At 44.6% G+C, this 22,086-nt stretch overlaps 5 protein-coding genes across 7 annotated transcripts; 1 reads left to right on the forward strand and 4 right to left on the reverse strand.

Moving 5' to 3' along the window:
- Window positions 1–59: 59 nt before the first annotated feature.
- On the reverse strand, window positions 60–3,265 carry eri1 (exoribonuclease 1). Of its 3 annotated transcripts, none has more exons than XM_062484472.1 (7): window positions 2,795–3,265; window positions 2,306–2,484; window positions 2,002–2,218; window positions 1,812–1,895; window positions 1,595–1,704; window positions 1,317–1,431; window positions 60–894 (listed from the first exon to the last, which is right to left on the reverse strand). In XM_062484472.1, exons 1-7 carry the CDS (start codon window positions 2,876–2,878, stop codon window positions 652–654), a joined length of 1,032 nt encoding a protein of 343 aa, XP_062340456.1. In that variant the 5' UTR covers window positions 2,879–3,265; the 3' UTR covers window positions 60–651. The 3 variants fall into 3 exon arrangements, with proteins under 3 accessions (XP_062340456.1, XP_062340455.1, XP_062340454.1); XM_062484471.1 differs by having other exon boundaries at window positions 2,306–2,481; window positions 2,750–3,265; XM_062484470.1 differs by having other exon boundaries at window positions 2,750–3,265.
- Window positions 3,266–4,267: 1,002 nt separating this feature from the next.
- Window positions 4,268–6,245, reverse strand: ppp1r3b (protein phosphatase 1, regulatory subunit 3B). The gene is made up of 2 exons (XM_062484597.1): window positions 6,009–6,245; window positions 4,268–5,774 (listed from the first exon to the last, which is right to left on the reverse strand). Exons 1-2 carry the CDS (start codon window positions 6,029–6,031, stop codon window positions 4,895–4,897), a joined length of 903 nt encoding a protein of 300 aa, XP_062340581.1. The 5' UTR covers window positions 6,032–6,245; the 3' UTR covers window positions 4,268–4,894.
- Window positions 6,246–7,444: 1,199 nt separating this feature from the next.
- On the forward strand, window positions 7,445–15,157 carry lmbrd2b (LMBR1 domain containing 2b). Its single transcript, XM_062484218.1, has 18 exons — window positions 7,445–7,602; window positions 8,610–8,808; window positions 8,928–9,040; window positions 9,153–9,251; window positions 9,405–9,572; window positions 9,789–9,999; window positions 10,195–10,269; window positions 10,380–10,493; window positions 10,601–10,784; window positions 10,934–11,115; window positions 11,261–11,394; window positions 11,536–11,641; window positions 11,783–11,880; window positions 12,021–12,124; window positions 12,213–12,259; window positions 12,382–12,502; window positions 12,602–12,725; window positions 13,224–15,157. The coding sequence occupies exons 2-18, from the start codon at window positions 8,635–8,637 to the stop codon at window positions 13,285–13,287; spliced, it is 2,118 nt and encodes a 705-aa protein (XP_062340202.1). The 5' UTR covers window positions 7,445–7,602; window positions 8,610–8,634; the 3' UTR covers window positions 13,288–15,157.
- Window positions 15,158–15,505: 348 nt separating this feature from the next.
- ubc (ubiquitin C) lies at window positions 15,506–18,037 on the reverse strand. The gene is made up of 2 exons (XM_062484219.1): window positions 17,904–18,037; window positions 15,506–17,247 (listed from the first exon to the last, which is right to left on the reverse strand). The coding sequence occupies exon 2, from the start codon at window positions 17,240–17,242 to the stop codon at window positions 15,641–15,643; it is 1,602 nt and encodes a 533-aa protein (XP_062340203.1). The 5' UTR covers window positions 17,243–17,247; window positions 17,904–18,037; the 3' UTR covers window positions 15,506–15,640.
- A 100-nt stretch (window positions 18,038–18,137) lies between these two features.
- On the reverse strand, window positions 18,138–21,798 carry tpst2 (tyrosylprotein sulfotransferase 2). Its single transcript, XM_062484220.1, has 9 exons — window positions 21,768–21,798; window positions 20,940–21,080; window positions 20,630–20,715; window positions 20,287–20,532; window positions 19,352–19,508; window positions 19,070–19,230; window positions 18,769–18,967; window positions 18,605–18,655; window positions 18,138–18,435 (listed from the first exon to the last, which is right to left on the reverse strand). Exons 2-9 carry the CDS (start codon window positions 21,054–21,056, stop codon window positions 18,409–18,411), a joined length of 1,044 nt encoding a protein of 347 aa, XP_062340204.1. The 5' UTR covers window positions 21,057–21,080; window positions 21,768–21,798; the 3' UTR covers window positions 18,138–18,408.
- Between the last annotated feature and the right edge of the window lie 288 nt (window positions 21,799–22,086).

The raw sequence follows: 22,086 nt of genomic DNA on the forward strand, positions 1-22,086 counted from the left end.
TTAGCAAAGTAGCAAGCTGAAAATATCTATCTATCAATTTCACCAGGAGACATTGCATATTTATTTATTTTTTAAGACTTTATTCATGTTAGGTACACAAAATATATCATTTAAGCCAGCTCATTCTGTGTGTACGCTTGTGCAAATAAAACAGCTGGATAAATCCAACAAGACAATGTTAAGACACAGCAGACACTTCCTCTTTATCACACAATTAGATACACTGACGGATGCACTGACCGATACAATTACAAAAATGTCTGTTTCATTTCAAATTTAAATGGGGAGGGAAAATAAAATCCTACATTGACAAAGTGACGAACATGGAAAAATCTATTGAAATAAAAGTTTTACAATCAAAGATGGAAAAGATTAAGGTTTATGGGTTGTCGTTGAGTAACAGAAGTTCACGCCCGACTGCAGCAGCAAAGTTTTTGTTGCGGTAATGGAGCTCCATGCTAAAGCAAAGATAGCGCAAACTACAAGATCCCGGTTTCAAAACAAAATAAGACTACAGTTACTTTACGTTGGGCCAGCGTTAAGGGATTTCAAGTCGTGGGGTGTGAAACAGGCAGAGGATGTCCGTTTCAAGGCCTCTGTGTGGACGTCTTGGGAGGGGGGGAGACGGGTCAGGGGACTCGGAGGTTGGGACTAATCGCGTCTGCGGGGGTTGTGTGGCGGTGGAGCTCCTTCCACGGGGGCGGAGCTAGGTACATTCAGCAGCTGGCCCCCGTGTATACGCTCGTTCACGCGCAACTGACAGCCGTCCTGCAGCATGCGCAAAGCTATCCGGGCGATGTTGCGGGAATCGTCCAGGCCAGAGTGAGGGCGTCCCTCGTACTTCAGGCCTAGTTTCTCCAGCATGATGCTCAGCTTGGTGTGGGTGCGAGGGACCTGTGGGAGAAATTGTCAGTCGAAGTGTCTTTTTCCATTTAACCCTCGTGCTGCCTTCGGGTCACATGACCCAAAGGTTCATAACGAACCATCGTTGTGTTTACCCAATTTTACCCAATACAAAAACAAATAAAAATAATTTTATTTTAACCTTCGCAATGTGGGGGGTCTAAGACAGCCCAACGGTTAAAAGAAAATGCTTCACTTTGTTTTTGTATGCGGTAAAGTTGTCGCAATACGATGGTGGGTCACAATGACTGATGGGTCAGAATGACCCGAAGATAACACAAGGGTTAACCTTGCAGACAGGTGTTTTAGATGTTTGTCAGTAGGTGAAAATACAAATATATCAAAAAAGGGAAAGCGTTTGTAAATCGCCTGTTTAAATCTGGAGAGATATTTGTATATCAGCTGAAACAAACCTTATAGAAGTTTCCATATGACTTTCTGATGTTTATCCACTTCCTTGCAAACTGTGGATATCTTATCCCACTCAAACGACACTGGATGTTGAGGAATTTGCTCATGTCCCAAGACCTAAGATCCGAACGACATTAGAACATCTATTGAGTTCTCCAATACCACCTTCATGAGCCAAGTTGGCATCAAGTTTGTTCATTTGCAGCTGCACCTAGCTGTAGCCCATTCCTCATCACCGTTGCCAATGCCAATGATTTACCAAGCCAAGCTTGTCTCTTACCCATCTGTCAGCATGGCGTACTTGTACTTTGTGCCAAGCTCTCTCTCCTGAAGCCATTGCACCACTCTCTTCAAGACAGAGGGGAACGTGTCGGCCTCATCCACCATTGTCTGATTAACAAGTAACATTTTAATAAACAAGGATCATGTTGCATCATACTAAACATGTAAAAGCATGTTCTTCTAAAGGACTTCTTTTTTTTTACGCTAGATCTTACCTGTGTTATACCTGTCAATTTCACACAGAAGTCTGAAAGCTGTGTGTTGACTTCTGGCTTGACATATTCCTGAAATGAGTCCGTCTGTAAGAATAAGGACAGAAATCACACAGGAGGCCCACCCCCGTCCCTGACTTTGTATAGAACTGTGTCTCTTTATAACGGCGCACATTTTGTGGGTCCCACTCACAATCTGAAGTGTGTGAGTGTCGATCAAAACAATTGGGAACTCGATGATCTCATGAGTGAATTCAAAGGGGTTGCTCTCTTCACATGTTGCCTCAAAGTCAACCACGCAGATGTAGTCATAGTACGTGTCCGTGGATCCGCCCTCTGCAACAGACTGCATCAGCTTCAACTTCTTATAGTGGCTCTTCAAACGCTTTCTCAGCACATCTTTTACACCTCTGAAGTAGAGCAGAAAAAGAAGTCAGAGGATTTTACAGGCACGCTGCCTTTGCTTGGCGTTACGTATCGTTATTTTCTAAACCAACCTTGTGTCAAGCTTCAACGCTGCCAGTTTGGATCGAAGCTCGTCCTGGTTCATGCGGTTGATTTGTCCATTTGCAAGAGCTATCTCTTTGTAAACTGGATCACTGAACTCGCCGCTGGTGGAAGCTGTTTTAGGGATAGATTCACTTGAAAGGCATGCTTTAGCGCAAGATTTGTCCTGCTGGAAGAAATATAAAATAGCCAATCAGTGACCAAGTCAAACAATCTATGACGTGGCGATGGCAACGTAAATATAATATAATTGCATTGTATTCTCTTCGAGGTGATGCATCCAGGAGAAGAACTCAAGAATAAATGTGCTATTTTGTGGCTCGCAGAAGAATGATCCACTCCAGACACACACAGTGCAGTAACTAGCTATTAGTAGCAAGTCAAATTGTGAGCATTTGGTAGCTAGCAATCATAAATCAACCCATGTTACCTACCTTTTCTGTGAGTGTGACAGTAGAAAGCCTAGTACTAAGGCTAACCTTGTTATCTTCCTCTTCGTCAGGATTCGATGGCAACTTTACATTACAAACCTTATCATGGATATTCTCTTTGTGTTCTTCCATTTTAGAGGCGGGTACTGTAAACTAGCTAGCTTGTTAACATGTGAAAACTCTGTACTGAACTGTATGTAGTAGTTTCTTTTTAGAAGCGTTTACTAACTAGCTAACATTTGAGATAACGTTACAATAGTTTGCTACCTAGGTGACGTATGGGGAAGTGTCTGTGCGCGCGTTCTTCCCGCGTGGTATTCAATGAGCTCCACCTCTGCAAGACTATGGCTAGTAGGACATTCTCGTCGGTTGAATGGACTGTTTTTCGTATAAATTGAGGCTGGTTTAATTGCAATTTTGTTCAATCCGACGTCTTCACAGGTTTGATAAAACTAGCTTGTTAACTACTGATAATGCTTTGCTGAAAACTGTTTACTAAACAGTCCGTCGTCATTTCCGTTTACTCGTTCTGTTATGTGCAGTAGCGACACCTATGGACGTGGAAGACTTAATAAAAAAATAAAAAACCTCTTTCCTCTTCTGATGTTATGGCTGTTTGCCACCAACGTTTATGAGGTGCTCTTCCACTAATCTCTTTAACCGTGTCACCAACCACACATTTCAGTGAAATCCTATCTTTCTCTGGCATCTAGAGTTTTTATTTCCATTACAGATATACATGTTAGAAATAAACCATGGGGAAAGTCAACAAAGATGTCAGGAGTCAGGTGGCTGAGCGGTGAGGGAATCGGGCTAGTAATCCGAAGGTTGCCAGTTCGATTCCCGGTCATGCCAACTGACGTTGTGTCCTTGGGCAAGGCACTTCACCCTACTTGCCTCGGGGGAATGTCCCTGTACTTACTGTAAGTCGCTCTGGATAAGAGCGTCTGCTAAATGACTAAATGTAAATGTAAGATCATTCATGTCCTATTTCATTTAGCCCATATTCTCTGTAACTCCAGCTGGCTACATGTTGACGAAACGTCTGTCCTTATTTGTAATGTTACCAATAACACAAAGTAGGTCCACTCCTCTATTACAGCTCAGTTTTCCATTGGAGGGTTTTGAATACAATGTTACAATATCACACAGTTAACTTACTTTCATGTTTGAACAGGTTACTGTAAATGGTCAGTGAAACATGTATGAGTATTTGTGAATAATTGAATTGTGGTATCAACAAAATAAAGCCATCTAAGGACAAGTAAATGTTGAAAGGTCGATGTGGTTGTTTAGTGTGTGTGATATCTTCTTCAAACAATATTATGAGTTAATGTACAGCTTGATAGTTTACATGGCCTCAGAATCTAGGTCATCACAGGAAGAACTTTGCTCAGTCTAACATGCACTGGGCATAAGCAAGAACCTCTGCTTTTTACATCACAATAGTTCCAGAGTGAAAAAGTAACAATACATAGAGAATACCAAATGATTTAAGATTCTTTATTTAACATCTTTAACATTGATAAAAAGAGAATGACTTAAAATATTAAATTCAGTGTATTTCAAACATATCCTTCATAATATATACAATGAAAATACTGCATGTGAAAAAAGGAGTCCCTTTAAAACCAACATTTGACAGACAGATAAGGAAATACGGGCAAAGTCCAAAGTGTACAGTATTACTGCCCATTAAAGTGGATTGTCTAGTGTGCAAGCATGGCTTAAAACATTACGCATTCTGTTTACAAATGCAAACTTCTGACAAAACATCTAAAACGTAACAAATGTGTGAATTAACTAATTCACAAAAACAATTAATAATTTGCATTTGAATTTGCAACCTCTTCTATTCACAGTTTAATAAAAATGTCTAGCAATATATATTACACTGTTCTATGGTAACCTGTAATTTCATTAGAAAATGTGTCATCTATACTCCTCTAGACCTGTACTTGATTGCTTTCCTAAACGTGTCATTGCACTGAGGGGAATCATTCACCAGATTAATATGATGTTGCACTGGTTTGTAAAACTGTGTCTTAAACATCTAGTTTTTATCATGGACCCTGAGGATGTTGTTCATTGTCATTTGAAGAGAACATATTGTCACTCCTTGGAACATGGTTTCATGAAACCACATATTTAGTAGTATGGGCCGATAATTTCATACCCTGCATAACTTGGCCACTCGGGGACAATTCCATGGGAGCACCTAGGACTTCCGTAGCGATCAAAGTGAATTCCCAACTGAGAGGAACTTGTCTGCGGGCTACTGCTAAGGCACCTTAGATCATCTCTCTTCATAGAAGACCAGATAATCCTGTAGTTCTGGTCTTGGTTGCTGTCCCAGTAGATGTGACTGTTGGCCTCATAGCAGATGGCAAACTCGATGTGCTCATGTGGCCTGACATGATCAGGCAACAAGATGTCAAAGCAAAAAGTGTCACGATCTGAACATGTGTAGGTGTCCTTCACATACAGGCACTCCACATCTGTGTAGCTTTTCCATGTATCAAAGGTCACCCTTACCTTCACAGATTTTTCGAATGACAGGTTTTTGACTTTCACAGTTCCTGCTAATGCTTTTTCCTTCAGCATGCAGTGCTCTAGACAGACACGCTCACTTTCCAAACGCTGGCGGAAAAATAAGTAGTCAGCAGAGGGCTGGGTAAAGTCTAATACTAGTTTGTCTTCTTTCTCAGCTAATGTTAGGGCAGAGTTGAGCAGCTCCTGAATGTTAAGTGGGATGTCAATGGGGTCATGGAGCTCTGAAAATACCTTCACCTTGGTAAGAGCAAGTCCTTTATGGTCTGCAAAAGACACATTCTTTTTGGATTTTCCACGTCTTTTATGAAGAGCTTCCCCTTCATTTGGATGTGTACGTTGTTCAACTATCTGGCACATGTTCAAACTGGTCAGACAGGGGTTTAGAGATTTTGGAGTCCTGTAGCAGAAGTCATCGTTTGACTGGTAGAGCGATATCGCCAACTCCACTGGCATTATGGCCTTTTGGGGATAAGGGCTGAATATAGAATCGGAAAACATAGAATAACACTGCATCAATAAAGTTTTGTTACACCTCACTTAAAATCTGTAAGATGCAAACTGAAATAAAACTTAGGTTGAATCAATGAAAAAAATATCGATCCCCATGAGTAATGTTTGACAAGGCACGATAAGTTACGCCTATACATTTAATTGTAGTTTATAATATATAACAATTTGCAATTAACAACCTAAAATAATGCAGTCTTACCTTGAATAGCTTGCTCGGAGCATGTACGATTACTCAAATTTAGACTAATTAGTAGACACGTTTCTTTAGGCTGCTGATGTAATCATGTTATCCTTTTGTAAACTTCTTCTTTGGACTGAGCATATGTATCGTTTCTTCAGTTAGGTTAAATTAGCTGACTGCAGTCTAAATACGCTATCAAGCGTTCTAAAAGCCGCAGTTTCAACGACCACACTGATAGCACGTGAACACATTCGTGTAGCCAATCACAATAAGCTGTGGGAGAATGATCAACAAATCGCCACCCAATTGGTTGTTATTTCCACTATTGTCTTCACAACACATATTGTCAAATAATGTGGGAAACTACATTTCTAAAACATTATGAATGTGGAGTCCACTTGTTTCTTGCAGAGTAATGACTTAACGTGCACAACATTGTCAAAACTGTCAACAACAACAAAAAAGTACAATATAATATATATATATATATTTATATAGTAATTTTACATTGCTTTCACTCACAATGCAAAAGACAAGCACAACTCAACTACAAAACATCATATTTAAAGTTGTGGTCACAGTTTAATGGCCTAGTAATTACTGTCATGTATGTTAACCACATAGAGGCCTACAGGTGGGCAAGACTTTTCACTATTTAGCTTTATCTACAGTCAGTGCTGATTCAAGTCTAAAAAGGTCTCTTTGTCAAAGACAAAGCTCCATAGTACAGGGTACCATAGAGAATATGTGTTAAATAGAGAATGAGAAGAAATAACTATTGTCTGGATAGTCATCCTCTTAAGTCCATTCAGGGAAATGTCTCCAAGGTATATCTAATGCATGCATGGGCTGCACACAGGGGTGTTTTTATTAAGTAGGCCTATAATATTATTTTTGGCAACTGTAAATAAAAGCAATAATCTCAACATTGTGTGTCATTCTGTGTGAATGTCACATTGGAGTTATTAGCTTATGTCCAATCAGTCATATATCTTTTTAAATGGGCTGCTGGATCCAATTAAATAAACAATGTCATTTTTTCCATCATGGTTTACCATGTGACCCTGTTATTGTCAAGAAGCCCTTTTCATATGGAACTCATGTCATGTTATTTACAACCCGATGAAGTTCAAAGGTGGGGTCAGGTTTGTGTTCAAGCCAATGTTCAGTATCTGGACTGTGAATTGGTTCCAAGCTCAAAATAGAAACTGTACTACTGGTTTATTATTATGTTTTTTACTGACTGGTTATACACATTACTGACATGATTTCCCTGCTGGCAACTTTGTAAAACCTGTATGTATTATTAATGTGATATAATGACAGAGGGAGGACAAATTATATTTGGAAGTCAAAAACATCACAAGTAGAAGGAGGCAGGCGATACATGTTCTGTATGTCTTTGTTTATTAATATCCCTGATTTGATAAGCATTTACCTTGTGCATTGGTCACAGTCAACAGCACACGTTCAGGGAAATACTCAGGAACAGGATGTGACGACTGTCCTTCCACGACAGCTTTCTTTGGGTGTATTTGACAAACATACAAGCGAAAAATACAATTTAGCTAGTCGAGGAGTGCTTGATTCTATCGGTTTTAAAATAACTTAGGTAAGACAACTTATACGACTGTGATACTTCCACTGCCAACAGTGTTGTGTGATCCTTGCTAGTTGGCTAACTCAATAAACGACCTGTCAAAAATGCTAAAGTTAGCTCGAGGTAGCTATAGAGTGCTAGCTGTACATTGCAGTACGGTACGTAGCGACGTGTTGTTGAAGCCTAGCTAGCTAGCACTAGTACTGCTGTCCTATTATCAAACATTGAACATACTATTGATTCTGTAGTGCATTTAGCTTGATAGCTATATGATGCGTTATATACATGTATTACTGTTGTTACTAAGTGCTGTAGTTGATACATTGTTAATTAACCGCCAAAGCTAACTTGGTATCCAGCTAACGTAATCGAGACAGCTATCTATGTGTAATGCTCTGAATGTTTTGGTAAGCAATGGTTACGCCTAGACATTTTATTTGTGCTGGGCTGTCTAGGGCCACCTGCGACTCAATCGTCAAGGCTATGACAGATCAATATTCAATCTACTAGTAGCCAATTCCCACTTGATTATATTTTGATTGGCAGAGCAAATGATTAGTTGATTTAAATACTATATCTCTAGTTGGAGCTATGATCAAATCCTGTTTCAAATTTACAGGCTTCCATACATTCTTAACGAACCCTTAGCTAAGATTCAAATACTGATATACCTTATATTAATTGAAAAGTAAAGCAAACATTACAGTGATATATAGGATATAGACAGGATGGTGTGAAGTAATATTCAACATCTATTTACACCTTGTTCTGTTGTTTTGCTGAGTTGAAGTAGAGCAGAATGTTCGGATAATCATCACGCCCCAGAGGAAGGCAACAAAAGAGAGACAGATCAACAGACATTTTGTTGAATAGGGTCAGACATATCTTTGGAAGCTGTATGAAACTAACCTCATTACTAAGTAATTCGCAGAGGGGGGAGGAGAGTGGGCGTGGCAGTTGAAGAATATATCTACAACGTTCAATTGGAATTGATTCCCAGCTTTTCTCTCTCTCGTCAGTGACCGGTGTGGCTGGCGGGGCAGGATGAGTGGGGCAGCGCTAGGCATCGAGATCGTGGTGGTGTTTTTCCTGGCCTTGTTCCTGCTGCATCGGTATGGTGACTTCCGGAAGCAGCAGCGCATGGTGCTGTTTGGCACTCTGCTGGCCTGGTATCTGTGCTTTCTCATCGTCTTCATCCTTCCTTTGGACGTCAGCACTGTGAGTGTACACACACACACTCACCCACACACGCACTTCTTCGTAATGGAATGTATATTCCCTAATGGCTGCCTTTGTCTATGGTGTGCGTGCATTGTGCGCACATTTTTCTCTTACAGACCATCTATAAGCAGTGCAAGATAGATCACGAAGACCACACCCCTGCTGCTTCGGTGAACCCCGTGCTGTCCAATCAAACGACAGGGAACTCGACCGTTACACCCACAAAAAGGTTGGCGTTTCCGGGTGCCACTTTTGTAGAGACTTTTCGTTTCCATTGGGAAGTTCTTTAGGAGACCTTTTGCACCAACATGTAAAATATCGTTTGCTTTTTTTTCGATCAGTGTTCCAAGGGTGTGTTATAAACCGTGGAGCTACATTCCTGATGGCATCATGCCAGTGTTTTGGAGGGTGGTGTATTGGACATCTCAGTGTCTTACCTGGTAAGTACTGCATCATCTCCACCTTCGGTGCTGTTCCAATCCTGTCAGTCCATCCAATGCACCAGGCCCTTCTCCCCCGTGAAACGTTTCGATGACAACGTCATGGAAATCATTTTCCCACGGCTCATTCTCTGTGCTTGTGTGTGTGTTCAGGCTGCTGCTGCCCTTCATGCAGTCGTACGCCCGTTCCGGAGGCTTCTCCATCGCCGGGAAGATCAAGACGGCCCTGATAGAGAACGCCATCTACTACGGAACCTACCTGCTCATCTTCGGCTCGTTGCTCATCTACGTGGCCGTCCACCCCGAGTGGCGTCTCTCCTGGTGAGCGCTCCGCTTCACGCAGCACGCCCGACCTAACGGCCTGCTTTTGGCATCACACGTGCGACCCCAGAGGGTTTCGAAGGAGTAAAGAGGCAGATTTTGAACTTTACATGCTCCTTTTAAATCCCCTTCTAACCGCCACGAATAGCTTCGACGAGAGCTGAACCTGTGTTTTGCCCCCGGCCCTGTCTGTCTATCCCTTGGTCCTGCCGTCAGGTATGAGCTGCAGACGATCGGCATCACGGCGGCCAACACCTGGGGCCTCTTCCTGCTGGTGCTGTTGCTGGGCTACGGCCTGGTGGAGATCCCGCGCTCCTATTGGAACGCGTCGCGGCGGGGCCACCTGCTCATCAAGACCTACTTCAAGGCGGCTAAGCTGATGACGGAGAAGGCCGACGCGGAGGAGAACCTGGAGGACGTCATGGAGGTGAGATGGGGTTTTTGGACTCGCCTAGCGGGCTCTTCGGAGCGCTGCTTCGAGGGGCTTGCTTTATTCTTTAAGGAGATGTGACTGAGAGGCCCTGAGTTCCGTTCGATGACAGTAAATGGTATCGATTGGTCGATACGCCCAGACAAACATCCCCCCGACTCAACGCCTTTCTCGGCTGTATTTCCACCGTAGGAGGTGAGGAAGCTCAGTGAAGCCATCAAGTACAACCACCCACTGAGGGAGTGCATCGACACCATCCTTAAGAAGGTGAGCGAGTGTCCCACACACAAAACCCACGAGTCGAAGACGGACTCCCTCCGTTTGCTCGCAATGATCTCAAGTCGGTGGAACCTAACTGGGAGTGTGTTCTGCGCCAGTGTCCCGTGGACTACCAGGAGAAGATGGGCAGGAACATGGACGACTACGAGGACTTTGACGACAAACAGAACACCTATCCCAGCGAGAAGAGCCTGGTGAAGCTGCATAAACAGGTGGGACGTCGATGGCCGCTTGGGTCCATGTCCAATGCAAAAACCGGGGCCCTGACGAAAGAAAGATGGAACTTTGTGTTCATGCGTGTGTGTTGGGGGGGTGTCAGGTGATCTACGCAGTACAGAGGCACAACCGGACTCGCGTCCAGTGGCAGATCCTCCTGCAGCAGGCCGTCCACCTGGAGGACGTGGCCAAGAACGAGGCCAGCTCGGTCCACGCGTTCGTCCACAGCTTCCCCTCCTCCGAGCCGCCGGGCTGGTTCGGCCGATACCTGTACACCCCGACCGTAGGTCAGTCCTGTGTGGTGCCGTCTCTTCCTCCAGTGTCCCCCCTCCCCCCCCCGGCTCAGGACTCACACATATATACAAGTCTGTATATCTTTTCGTGTACTTTCCCTTTCCCGTCTCTGAGTCTGCTCGTGTCTCCCTGTCCTCCTCAGAATGGTACTGGGAGTGCTTGCTGAAGCAGTGGTTCCACCGCCTGCTGTCCGTCATGCTGTCTCTGTTCTCGGTGGCCGTGGTGTGGTCCGAGTGCACCTTCTTCAGCACCCGGCCCGTCCTCTCCCTGTTCGCCGTCTTCATCCAGCTGGCCGAGAGGGAATACAACTACCTGTATATCGAGGTGAGGCCCTGACGCGTCGAGGAGCGTAGCGCCCGTCACAAGGATCCACATGGGTGTCCCGTTTCCACGAGTCCGTCGCTCGTATTGTTGGACTACAATGCCCACGTGCCCTCTGTTGATTTGCTGTGTCGTTTCTGTCCACTAGATGGCGTGCTTCATCACCATCTTCTTCTTGTGCACGTGCGTGTATTCCACTGTGTTCCGCATCCGAGTGTTCAACTACTACTACCTGGCCTCTCACCACCAGACCGACGCGTACAGCCTGCAGTTCAGTGGCATGTGAGTAGCCGGCTGGGAGCCGGGTTGGAGGTGCAGGCCAGGCCGGGGGAGTGTCCAGTAGAGGAGAGAGACGAGGATTGTTTAGTGGTCAGTGTATGGTCTGAACAGTTGTGGGCTGTCGTCGGTGTTGTCGTTCCGCAGGCTTTTCTGCCGCCTGACCCCTCCCCTGTGCCTGAACTTCCTGGGTCTGATCCACATGGACTCTGCCATCTCCCACCAGAAGAAGGAGCAGACGGCCTACACCTCCGTAAGCGTCCTCGCTCGCCGCCGCCGCCTGGCCTCGTCATGCCGGTTCAAACCACACAGACACCTCGGCCAATCCCATCAAGTCTTGTCCCGACAGAAGGCTCGTCCACGCAGCATGACGGCATGTTTGTATCGTCCACAGATCATGGGCTCCATGCGCGTGCTCTCCTTCATCGCTAACGGCTTCTACATCTACTACCCCATGCTGATATTGCTCCTCTGTATCGCGACCTACTTCAGGTGAGTGCTGCTTCTTTGTGTGGGGGGGGGGGTCACTTGTCCAGAGACGGAATGGGTGCGAGCATGTTTGGTAGGATGTGGTGTCGGCGTGCATTGGGGGGTTTCCTGACAAGAATGTGTTGTTGGTGCGTCCCACCCAGCCTGGGGACCCGCTGCCTGAACCTCCTGGGATTCCAACAGTTCATGGGGGACAACGAACTGACCTCCGACCTCATCGACGAGGGCAAGGAGCTGATCCGAAGAGGTTTGACCCCCGCCCCTTTTGATGAACGCTATGGTGAAATACAACGTTGACTGTTTATAGCCATGTTTGTAACGGTTGTCCTCGACAGAGAAAAGAAAGCGACAAAGGATCGAAGATGGAGAGAATCGCCGTAAAGTGAGCTCCTTGTTTCGATTTTGTCTTTAGACTTCACAATCTTAAGGGTCGAGGTGATGGCCTGGTCAAATCCATCCCCTAGTACATCGCGCGTGACCGTTTGGTGTGTCTGTGTGTCGTAGGAGTGGAAGGAACGCTATGGTAACCAGAGGGAAGACCACGCAACTCGGAATAGGAGCAGCCATGCTGAAATGAAGGAAACCAGCACGTACTCCGACACCGTCAGCGCCAACACCAACAGGCGTGAGTGTAGATCCTGTAATCCTACCCGCTGATCACCAAGCGTGACCTTCAGGCGTTTGTTGATTGTCACTCGAGCCGTCTCGCTGTTTGGTTTCGCAGAGGCGAAGTACACTCGAACGGGCGGCCGGCCCGAGAGAGACTGCATAGAGCTTCTCCAGGATGCCGAGCCCTTGGACTTCAATGCGGAGACGCTCACAGACGACCCTCTGGAGTCTGATACCAGGTAGGACGTCCTCTTCTCTGTTTGAGCCGTGCACTTCGGATCCTTGATCTCCTGCCGTGCGCCATTTGCACGGCACTTTCGATGAAACTGTCCGGCAAATGAACGCAATTTGGAATGTAGAACGCTTACATCACATCGGATGAGTATAGCGCCGTGTTCAAGCACTTGACTGCAAATCAAGAGATCGCAGGTTGGGGTGACTCACCGGGTGGAGTGCGTACCATAGGCCCTACTCGGCGGCCCGGGTTCGATTCCAGCTCGGGCAGTTTTGCATGTCTTCCCTTCTCTATCCCATACATTTCCTGTCTATCTGTAACTATCATTTGTCCAATAAAGCCATAGAAGACCAAATATATAGAAAAAAAAGAGATTGCAGGTTCAAATCTATCTCATACGTTGCTTCGGATAAAATTTTAATGAAATATATATATATATATACACACACAGGAGATTGTGTTTTACTGAATAGTAATGTTCTGCTCTGCTCTGCTCTGTCAGACATGCAGGGGGCAGGTACCTGTCCATGTCGTCATCTCGGAGCAAGATCTTCGACGACGTCTGAGGATGGAGAGACGGTCAGTGTCGCAGGAGCAGAAATGCACATCCATTTTGATCCTTTACGCACCCATTTTGCAAATACCGCAGGAAATCGATTTTCTCACCCAAACCCTCTGAATGTAGAACACCATCTGTGTTTCTCTAATTGTTGGCATGACACCTAACGTGAATCTCCCCTCCTGTTCCTCTTCAGAAACCAGTTACAGTAGGTCATTGTGGTAGTAGATACACTTCCCAGTTTCGATATTGCTGTTTTATCTTGTGCCAGAGCACTGTGTCGTGAAGGGCACACATCTCCCATACATGTCCTAACCACTGTGGTCGTCAACCCAGATTTTTTGGACATGACTGGAATGACGAGGATGTTACGTCTAATGAAGGATCCTGGTGGAGTCAAAAGTTGTGATGTATAGAGAAAGAGAGAGGATTTTTCTTATTTTATTCCCAGATGATCAGCTACTCTGCAGTTACATTAATATATAGAAACGGAAAGATAAATGTTTGTTAGTATTAGATCCCATGTATTGTTTTGATTGACTAGTTGTAGATTTGAAATGTGGAAGGACAGTTGCCTTGATCTGTATATGAAGCTGCTACCAAGTAATACTTCATATTTCGACCTGGATAATGCGGTTCATATGGACAGTTACACAGTAGCCAAATACAAACTTGAGTTGTCAACGATTTGGATCCCATGTTTTCCTGCGCCTAACGCCAGATAAGTTCTCTGCAGCAATTTCTGATACGGAAATGATTTACAACTAATTCTGAAAATAGTCAATCAATGGGGGATATATACTGTATCATCTATATTGTCTCAAAGGCCAGTAGTGACTCATTAGGTCAAGTAAAAAAAATAATTCTAAAAAAGGTTTTGATGTTACATCTTCTGTGTACATCTGCCATCTTGTTTAAAAGCTTCTTTCAGTTTGTTTTTCTGACAGCTTCACACTGGCAAGGCTTCAGAGAATGTATGGTGTTATGGTGAAAATTTCAAATCTGACTGTTGGGTTGCATTTGTGCCATTTTCGTTATCTGCCATACTGTATATATTTTTGACTGCTTAAACGAAAATGGCAAATGTGTGTCTCACCCAATGTAACCTTTATTTCTGTTTGCATGTTCTACTTCGAAAAAGTGTCCTTGAAATGTGTTACATACAATATTTACATTGGTCGAAAGATCCTGCTGGCAGGTTTGGTCAATTAGGTCACCTGATTCGCTATCCAGGAAGTACAGCTGAGTCGTAAGTCAAGATGGAGGACCTGGTAGACTTTGTACTTGAAAGATCATTTAGAGGATGCGATGTATAACGAGGTCTAAAATTCATAACTGTCGATGGCACGATGCACGTTTTTTTTTTGAAAGCGGTGAAGAATGATCTGAAACGATCTAAACTGTAATTTTCCATCTAAACTTGTATTTTCCATCTTCAGATTTGTTTCCATGTCTTCATCAATCATGCACTGATGTGTATATATTGTTAGATTTTTTTGTATTACAGGTTTAATTAAGGTAGCTCAGAGATGTCAGCACAATGTTATTTATTTTAATATATTTCACTTCAATGTTACTTTAACAATCTGTTGATCTTAATACTGTTTAGTCTGCTGATACCTGATTATACTTCTCAAATATGTCTTGTTTTGAATATGAAGTTGAGTATCATGAAATAAATCCTTTGGCACTACAAATCATTCATAACCTGCTGATGGATTTGACCATGTACCCATATTTCCTCCCCTGTGCACATGCATTATGATGCTGGTATTGTTTAATTTAAACATGGTGGTGGTTTGTGTATTACATTTTGTAAGTTAACGTAGACTAAACCAGTGTTGTGCAATTAAAATGTCATGAAACAACGTTTGTGAGCTTGATATGAAAATTACACTGAATTTAGATGTAGGACTAATGTGTTACTCAACGACTAGTATATGAATCAATATTTAAACAGCCATGATTTACATTAACATTTATACTAGACAGTTCTGTATTCATTAAATGACTAAATGTATTCATAGATTAAATTGTATTCATAGATTAAATTACAGGGGCTGGCTCAATAAATGTAAAGAGCCCCAATTTCATACATTGCCAACAATAGAGCAGGCTGTTATACTGACTAGACAGAGGGCTAGGTTTCACAAACAAACCATTAATAGGCTGGCATCTTGGCAAGCATACCCATTTTTTTAAACTAGCAACAACAAAAAAGACAGTTATCAGGAATGCTTCAACTTTATTGATATTAAAGGAATGAAAGCTCGGGGAAGTTGGAAGGAATTGGGAATGGAATAATATGGGGAGAGGGTATAGGGGACGGGAAGGTGAGACATCGTTAAAAGCAGAGCTTCTTAGTTGCCACCACGGAGGCGCAGCACCAGGTGAAGGGTGGATTCCTTCTGGATGTTGTAGTCGGAGAGGGTGCGGCCATCTTCCAGCTGCTTTCCAGCGAAGATCAGACGCTGCTGGTCTGGGGGGATGCCCTCCTTATCCTGGATCTTGGCCTTGACGTTCTCAATGGTGTCACTGGGCTCAACCTCCAGGGTGATGGTCTTGCCAGTCAGGGTCTTCACGAAGATCTGCATGCCTCCCCTCAGGCGGAGCACCAGGTGAAGGGTGGACTCCTTCTGGATGTTGTAGTCGGAGAGGGTGCGGCCATCTTCCAGCTGCTTTCCGGCGAAGATCAGACGCTGCTGGTCTGGGGGGATGCCCTCCTTATCCTGGATCTTGGCCTTGACGTTCTCAATGGTGTCACTGGGCTCAACCTCCAGTGTGATGGTTTTGCCAGTCAGGGTCTTCACGAAGATCTGCATGCCTCCCCTCAGGCGGAGCACAAGATGGAGGGTGGATTCCTTCTGGATGTTGTAGTCGGAGAGGGTGCGGCCATCTTCCAGCTGCTTACCAGCGAAGATCAGACGCTGCTGGTCTGGGGGGATGCCCTCCTTATCCTGGATCTTGGCCTTGACGTTCTCAATGGTGTCACTGGGCTCAACCTCCAGGGTGATGGTCTTGCCAGTCAGGGTCTTCACGAAGATCTGCATGCCTCCCCTCAGGCGGAGCACAAGATGGAGGGTGGATTCCTTCTGGATGTTGTAGTCGGAGAGGGTGCGGCCATCTTCCAGCTGCTTTCCGGCGAAGATCAGACGCTGCTGGTCTGGGGGGATGCCCTCCTTATCCTGGATCTTGGCCTTGACGTTCTCAATGGTGTCACTGGGCTCAACCTCCAGGGTGATGGTCTTGCCAGTCAGGGTCTTCACGAAGATCTGCATGCCTCCCCTCAGGCGGAGCACCAGGTGAAGGGTGGACTCCTTCTGGATGTTGTAGTCGGAGAGGGTGCGGCCATCTTCCAGCTGCTTTCCGGCGAAGATCAGACGCTGCTGGTCTGGGGGGATGCCCTCCTTATCCTGGATCTTGGCCTTGACGTTCTCAATGGTGTCACTGGGCTCAACCTCCAGGGTGATGGTCTTGCCAGTCAGGGTCTTCACGAAGATCTGCATGCCTCCCCTCAGGCGGAGCACCAGGTGAAGGGTGGACTCCTTCTGGATGTTGTAGTCGGAGAGGGTGCGGCCATCTTCCAGCTGCTTTCCGGCGAAGATCAGACGCTGCTGGTCTGGGGGGATGCCCTCCTTATCCTGGATCTTGGCCTTGACGTTCTCAATGGTGTCACTGGGCTCAACCTCCAGGGTGATGGTCTTGCCAGTCAGGGTCTTCACAAAGATCTGCATGCCTCCCCTCAGGCGGAGCACAAGATGGAGGGTGGATTCCTTCTGGATGTTGTAGTCGGAGAGGGTACGGCCATCTTCCAGCTGCTTACCAGCGAAGATCAGACGCTGCTGGTCTGGGGGGATGCCCTCCTTATCCTGGATCTTGGCCTTGACGTTCTCAATGGTGTCACTTGGCTCAACCTCCAAGGTGATGGTCTTGCCAGTCAGGGTCTTCACAAAGATCTGCATCTTGACTAGAAAACAAAAACAAAAAAGTTTGGAAATGTTCCTCAAAACGCACACTTAATTTGTAGGTGAACGCCAACTACGACTGGTATGTCCGCATTCTTAAACTCCTCCCAATTTGAACAAACCAGCTGACGTCGTCAGCTGGGTTTCGCCATTTTGTCTATTCTAGTACTGGCGTTTACTAGATGGCAGATGTGGCAAATGTTCTTTCGATTTTGAATGATAATTTAGAGGGGGGTGTTACAAAAGGAAGGGTAACTTCCAATAATCATTTCGTTAAGCTTTGAAATCTGTACAGTAGAGCTGGTTTGTAATAAGCTCGCAAATTACCGAACGTAGGTCGCTAAATAAGCTACGATAACTACTGCTAACGTTAGCCATTTGTTTCCTTAGTCAAATCAACGAATTAAACTCTGCTGTTTAACCAATGTGTCCCAATACAATTACTGAAAATAAAATACTTATTATCTCGAGATGAAGAAATTCATTCGGGTATTTATTGTAGCTCAGTTCTATCCGTCAAGACTCCCTAGCTACGCGCCTAGCAGCACAAATTCGAAGTGCCTAGGCTAAGTATATAGATTTACGTTATCGAAATTACAACCTCCACAACATTTGTTTCAGGCTTGTGTTGGTATTCAATGTTACCTCAGCTACTTACAAGTAAATTTTCTCCGCCGGTTTCTCTTTCAAAGGTGTCGCAGGCTTCTTCTGTCTTCAGTGAACGAGTCTGTTTTCGAAAACAAAGGGCTGTGGTATATATACCTCACTGGTTCATATCCCTCCGCTGTTACACCCATGTGGAACTATAAACTGCGGATTTCGATAGAAATAGAATTTGACCCCCATATTTCAACATCAAAGACAGCAGTAAGGTATAAATAAATAATACAAATAATGGTTAAGTATTTTATTTTGCTTATTTTGAGATCGTTGTTCAAGAACGGTGCCATACAGTTGCTCGGTTGGCGGAGGAAGACATATTTGGGAAAAAATGTGAGTCGGCGTTCTTTAGCAACATAAAGCTTATTCATATGAAGTCATTTCTTATTGCGCACAATGCGCTGTTGATTCGACTATAAATCTAGAACCTTCTTGAAACTGATATACTTCCATTGTATCCTTCCTTGTGGCAAAACTGACATGGCATACTGATGCACCGTTCCTCAATGCCCATCTTTATCGAAAGATGCCTGTGCATTGTTGTAAGAGAAAATTGGTTAGATATACACATTTAGGTGCAGCTACTGTAGGGAGCTTACTAAACTACAAAACCAGTTTACTATAGATATGATTATAAAATATATTCGAGCAATTGTGGCTAAAAAACAATCTCTAAAAGCATGTTTCTGTAATACTCACCAGGGACTTTATTTTTAGATGTACAGGAGTCCTATAGTCCCCTAGGTGTACCTAATTCAAGTGGACATCAATAAGGCACTGTGTTTATACAGGAGAAACTCCAAATCTAATTCTAAAGTGAGATTAAGATGACAAAGATAGCATGGAATGTGGTCTACACATACCCTTTGTGTATTATTAAAGACTTGGGGATCTGGATGTCCGTAGTTAGGGGGGTTAGCCATCGGGTCATAGCCTAGCTTCCGAAGCATTGGTGCAATAGCCTCCATGTCTCTCTTTACATCAGGGGGTATGTAATCCACCCAGCGAGACAAGGCATCCAGGTTGACAGGCCTTATCACCTGATCTGTGGAGCGTTCCGTTCTGAAAAGCATTTCACACGGCTCTTACATTGCATCCAGCATTTGGACACAATCTTCACCTATCCTCCCTCTGTATTCTGTTCTGATGCGGGCGCACACACACCGAGACAGCGAGGGTCCGCCTGGTTGTCCAATCGTGTCTTCGTGGTGAAGCACTGCCTCGTGCCACGGTTGGCCCAGGAAAGCCAGAACCTTCTTTAGTGTGGTGCGTGGCTGTAGTACCAGCTGCTCATACTTCACAGCCATGCATCGCTCACTACCCACCTACACACACACACACACATACACGAACATGTTAACATGTTAACTAAAATAAAGATGTGTTAGGAATACAGGGGCTTTATTGGTGCATAGACACACACACACACACACACAGACATACAACCTGTATACACTGGGCCAGCATGGTGTTTATGGTGCGGCTCCACTTTTCCAGACAGTCCCTGTAACTGGAGAGGTCAAAGCCACCGATGGTCACGTGACGTGAGATCATGGAGTGCACGGAGGCTCTTCCGTCTCTCAGCATCAGTAGAAATTTAGAGCTGCGGGGAAACGGAGACAAAGTGGGAGAGAAAGGAGGGCGGACGTCAAAGAGAAGACGCGAGGACGCATGGGGAAAAGGAACAAGAGAACAAGGGAGAAGGGATGTCGCTCTGTGTGTGTGAGAGGTGGGGGACGGAGAGAGAGTATGACAGCGTATGAGAGACTCAATAAATTCAGAGTCCCACTCATGTATTTCATCTGAATACAGCAGGGACGTGCACAGGAATTTTGAAGGGCAGTTGCTCTGGCCTGAAAAAAGGGCACCCCCGCCCCCCCGGGAAAATAAGGAACAAAAATCTTATCGATTAGAATTGAATAAGGCTACTTTATGAAATGTTGGCGGGTGGCGATTTTTTAAATCTAGGTCTACATGAAATTCTGCAGCTGTTTAAATTTACTATTAATTTTTATTTATTTATTTTCCCTCGGAGGGGCACTTTGACTCGAGGAGGGCAAACAGGCAGTTGCCCTGGCAACCTTAGCCACCCCCTGTGCACGTCCCTGGAATACAGCATAGTGTGAACAAAAGGGTTCCTTAGGGGGCTTAACTGTTTCACCCTTGCAAAGGGACACTCGTGAAGAGAAGTTGATAAGTTATCTCTTGAGCAACCAGGATATTGAGCTTTGGCATGAACCTTTCTGGAACCTTCTGAGGAACTCTTTAACGTTGTATTTTCCCCTCACATGCCATAGTCTTTTGTATTGGATCTGATGTGCGTGCATCTACAACAATTAAAAGTGGTAAACATAAATAAAAAAGGGTCTGGGATAGCCTACTTGGGGAAGATTTTGGCAAGGTACAGTGTACTCTTTAGACTGAATGGGTCTTTATTGCAAAGTAGTGGAGCTGGTTCTCCGTGTCCAGCTATGACCCCCAGCAGGAAGGCAGTGACCGCTCGGTCCAAGACCTCCATGCTGACCCCCATCGCTTCACGAGCCCATGTGTTCCTCTGAGATAGCATTCTGGGTACCACCCGTGTTTCTTCCCCGCATCGCACCCCTGGGTGGGCATCCAGCATCACCCTAAAAAAAAGACCCAAATATAAATAAGGATGGAAATGAACACAGGGGTCCAGGGAGCAGCAGGATGTTGGCCTTCCTTCCCCTTCTTCTCGCTTACCTCATCAGGGTGGTCCCAGAGCGAGGCACCCCGCCCACAAACACCAGGGAGGTGTTAGCCCCTACTCTCTGGCCATGGACCACCACCTGGCAGATAAAACATCATCCATTTCCACTTGCTCTCTTTGCCTTGTCTTTTCAACACGCTGCCCTCGGCAAATGTGGACTCCACTGTGTGTAGGAGGGTGTCATACAGTGTGTTGTGAAGTAGAAACATGTTGTACTTGTAATGTAAAACGTGTTCTGACTGAGGTATTTGGAATTGTACAGAGGGGAACAACCAGTATCTTTGCTACTGTAGATAACTATACCGAGACGACAGGCTTTTCCAAGTTGCAGGGTAGAACCATGCGAAAGAACTGGGTCAGAGTGTAGAGTCCACACAGCGTGAGCAGGATCAGCAGCCACTGCCGTGGAGACACCCGCATCACTTCCTCTTCATATTCAGCTGCCTGAACGCACAGAGAAATACACTTACTGGATCTTGAAACATTCTGAAAGCACCAGACTTCTTGGCAGGATCTTTGAGTAAACGTGTCTGTCTGGTTCCTCAAGTTGTTGTTCCCCCGTCAATGCACTGGAATTTACAACAACTTACAACCCTATACTGTTGCTGTCTGTCCATGTAATGGCCTGTATTGTAATGTCAGTCACTGCATGTTTATGTACAGTAGACAGATTATTTAACTTTATTCCTAATTGTATTTTTTCATTGACAAATTGTATCACAACATACTGCAGTGAGATGTTTGATTCGAACATCCCATGTCCTTCTGACAGTACTCTTGTTATGCCGCTTGATACGATTGAACTACTTCTTCATTATTATTGTAATCTAATATTTACCTTACATTTTAACATTTTAACAACAGAACTGTAGCTTCTAATCAGGCTTAGACAAGACGGAACATACAGCCAGGAATAGAAAAAAAGTGTTTGCTGAACGCAAAACCTGCAGCTAGACAAAAAGACAAGGTGGAGGAAGAAGATAGACAGAGAAAAGAGGAGGTAGGACGTAAGGTTAATGGAAATGAACAAAGTAAAACATTGCTACATCAGTACATGTATGAGTTAACACATATATGCAATTATATACACAAATAAGTTCTAATGTGCAAAGAGTTATATGTTTGCTCTACCTTATAGAACAGGAAGGGGAAGTAGAAATGGTAACTACTGAATGAGGCAGGGAAACAGTACAAAGAGAAGTGTGTGGACACAGAGGAGGGCGTTCAAAAAGGGAAGTATAATCTGAGTCATGATATGAATCAGATCACGTTTGTGATACAGACAGTAGGATTAAATATTTCCTTGTTATGTATAGAATTAACCCAGGCAGTTCCAATATTTCGGAGACAAGTGTTTCTCCTCTAGCCAAATGATCCTAAGCCTTCAAAACACCCTGTAACAGTTGTGTGTGTAATGAATAAGCCCAGTCCTGGGGCATGCACCCAAACC

This window comes from Osmerus eperlanus, chromosome 18 (assembly GCF_963692335.1).
Source record: "Osmerus eperlanus chromosome 18, fOsmEpe2.1, whole genome shotgun sequence".
In the NCBI taxonomy this organism is placed as follows: domain Eukaryota; kingdom Metazoa; phylum Chordata; class Actinopteri; order Osmeriformes; family Osmeridae; genus Osmerus; species Osmerus eperlanus.

What these genes read in the sequence shown, in the direction of transcription:
- lmbrd2b (XM_062484218.1), top strand. Translation starts at nt 8,635, where the DNA reads ATGAGTGGGGCAGCGCTAGGCATCGAGATCGTGGTGGTGTTTTTCCTG. An exon ending in TCGACACCATCCTTAAGAAG is followed by an intron (nt 10,270 to 10,379) that starts GTGAGCGAGTGT and finishes GTTCTGCGCCAG; the next exon opens with TGTCCCGTGGACTACCAGGA. An exon ending in AGCCTGCAGTTCAGTGGCAT is followed by an intron (nt 11,395 to 11,535) that starts GTGAGTAGCCGG and finishes GTCGTTCCGCAG; the next exon opens with GCTTTTCTGCCGCCTGACCC.
- eri1 (XM_062484470.1), bottom strand. Translation starts at nt 2,878, where the DNA reads ATGGAAGAACACAAAGAGAATATCCATGATAAGGTTTGTAATGTAAAG. An exon ending in ACACTCACACACTTCAGATT is followed by an intron (nt 1,896 to 2,001) that starts GTGAGTGGGACC and finishes TTATTCTTACAG; the next exon opens with ACGGACTCATTTCAGGAATA. An exon ending in CATATGGAAACTTCTATAAG is followed by an intron (nt 895 to 1,316) that starts GTTTGTTTCAGC and finishes TTTCTCCCACAG; the next exon opens with GTCCCTCGCACCCACACCAA.
- ubc (XM_062484219.1), bottom strand. Translation starts at nt 17,242, where the DNA reads ATGCAGATCTTTGTGAAGACCCTGACTGGCAAGACCATCACCTTGGAG.
- ppp1r3b (XM_062484597.1), bottom strand. Translation starts at nt 6,031, where the DNA reads ATGCTCCGAGCAAGCTATTCAAG. An exon ending in CTCCGAGCAAGCTATTCAAG is followed by an intron (nt 5,775 to 6,008) that starts GTAAGACTGCAT and finishes TTCTATATTCAG; the next exon opens with CCCTTATCCCCAAAAGGCCA.
- tpst2 (XM_062484220.1), bottom strand. Translation starts at nt 21,056, where the DNA reads ATGCGGGTGTCTCCACGGCAGTGGCTGCTGATCCTGCTCACGCTGTGT. An exon ending in TGGAAAAGCCTGTCGTCTCG is followed by an intron (nt 20,716 to 20,939) that starts GTATAGTTATCT and finishes TTTATCTGCCAG; the next exon opens with GTGGTGGTCCATGGCCAGAG. An exon ending in TGCTGGCCCAGTGTATACAG is followed by an intron (nt 19,231 to 19,351) that starts GTTGTATGTCTG and finishes GTGTGTGTGTAG; the next exon opens with GTGGGTAGTGAGCGATGCAT.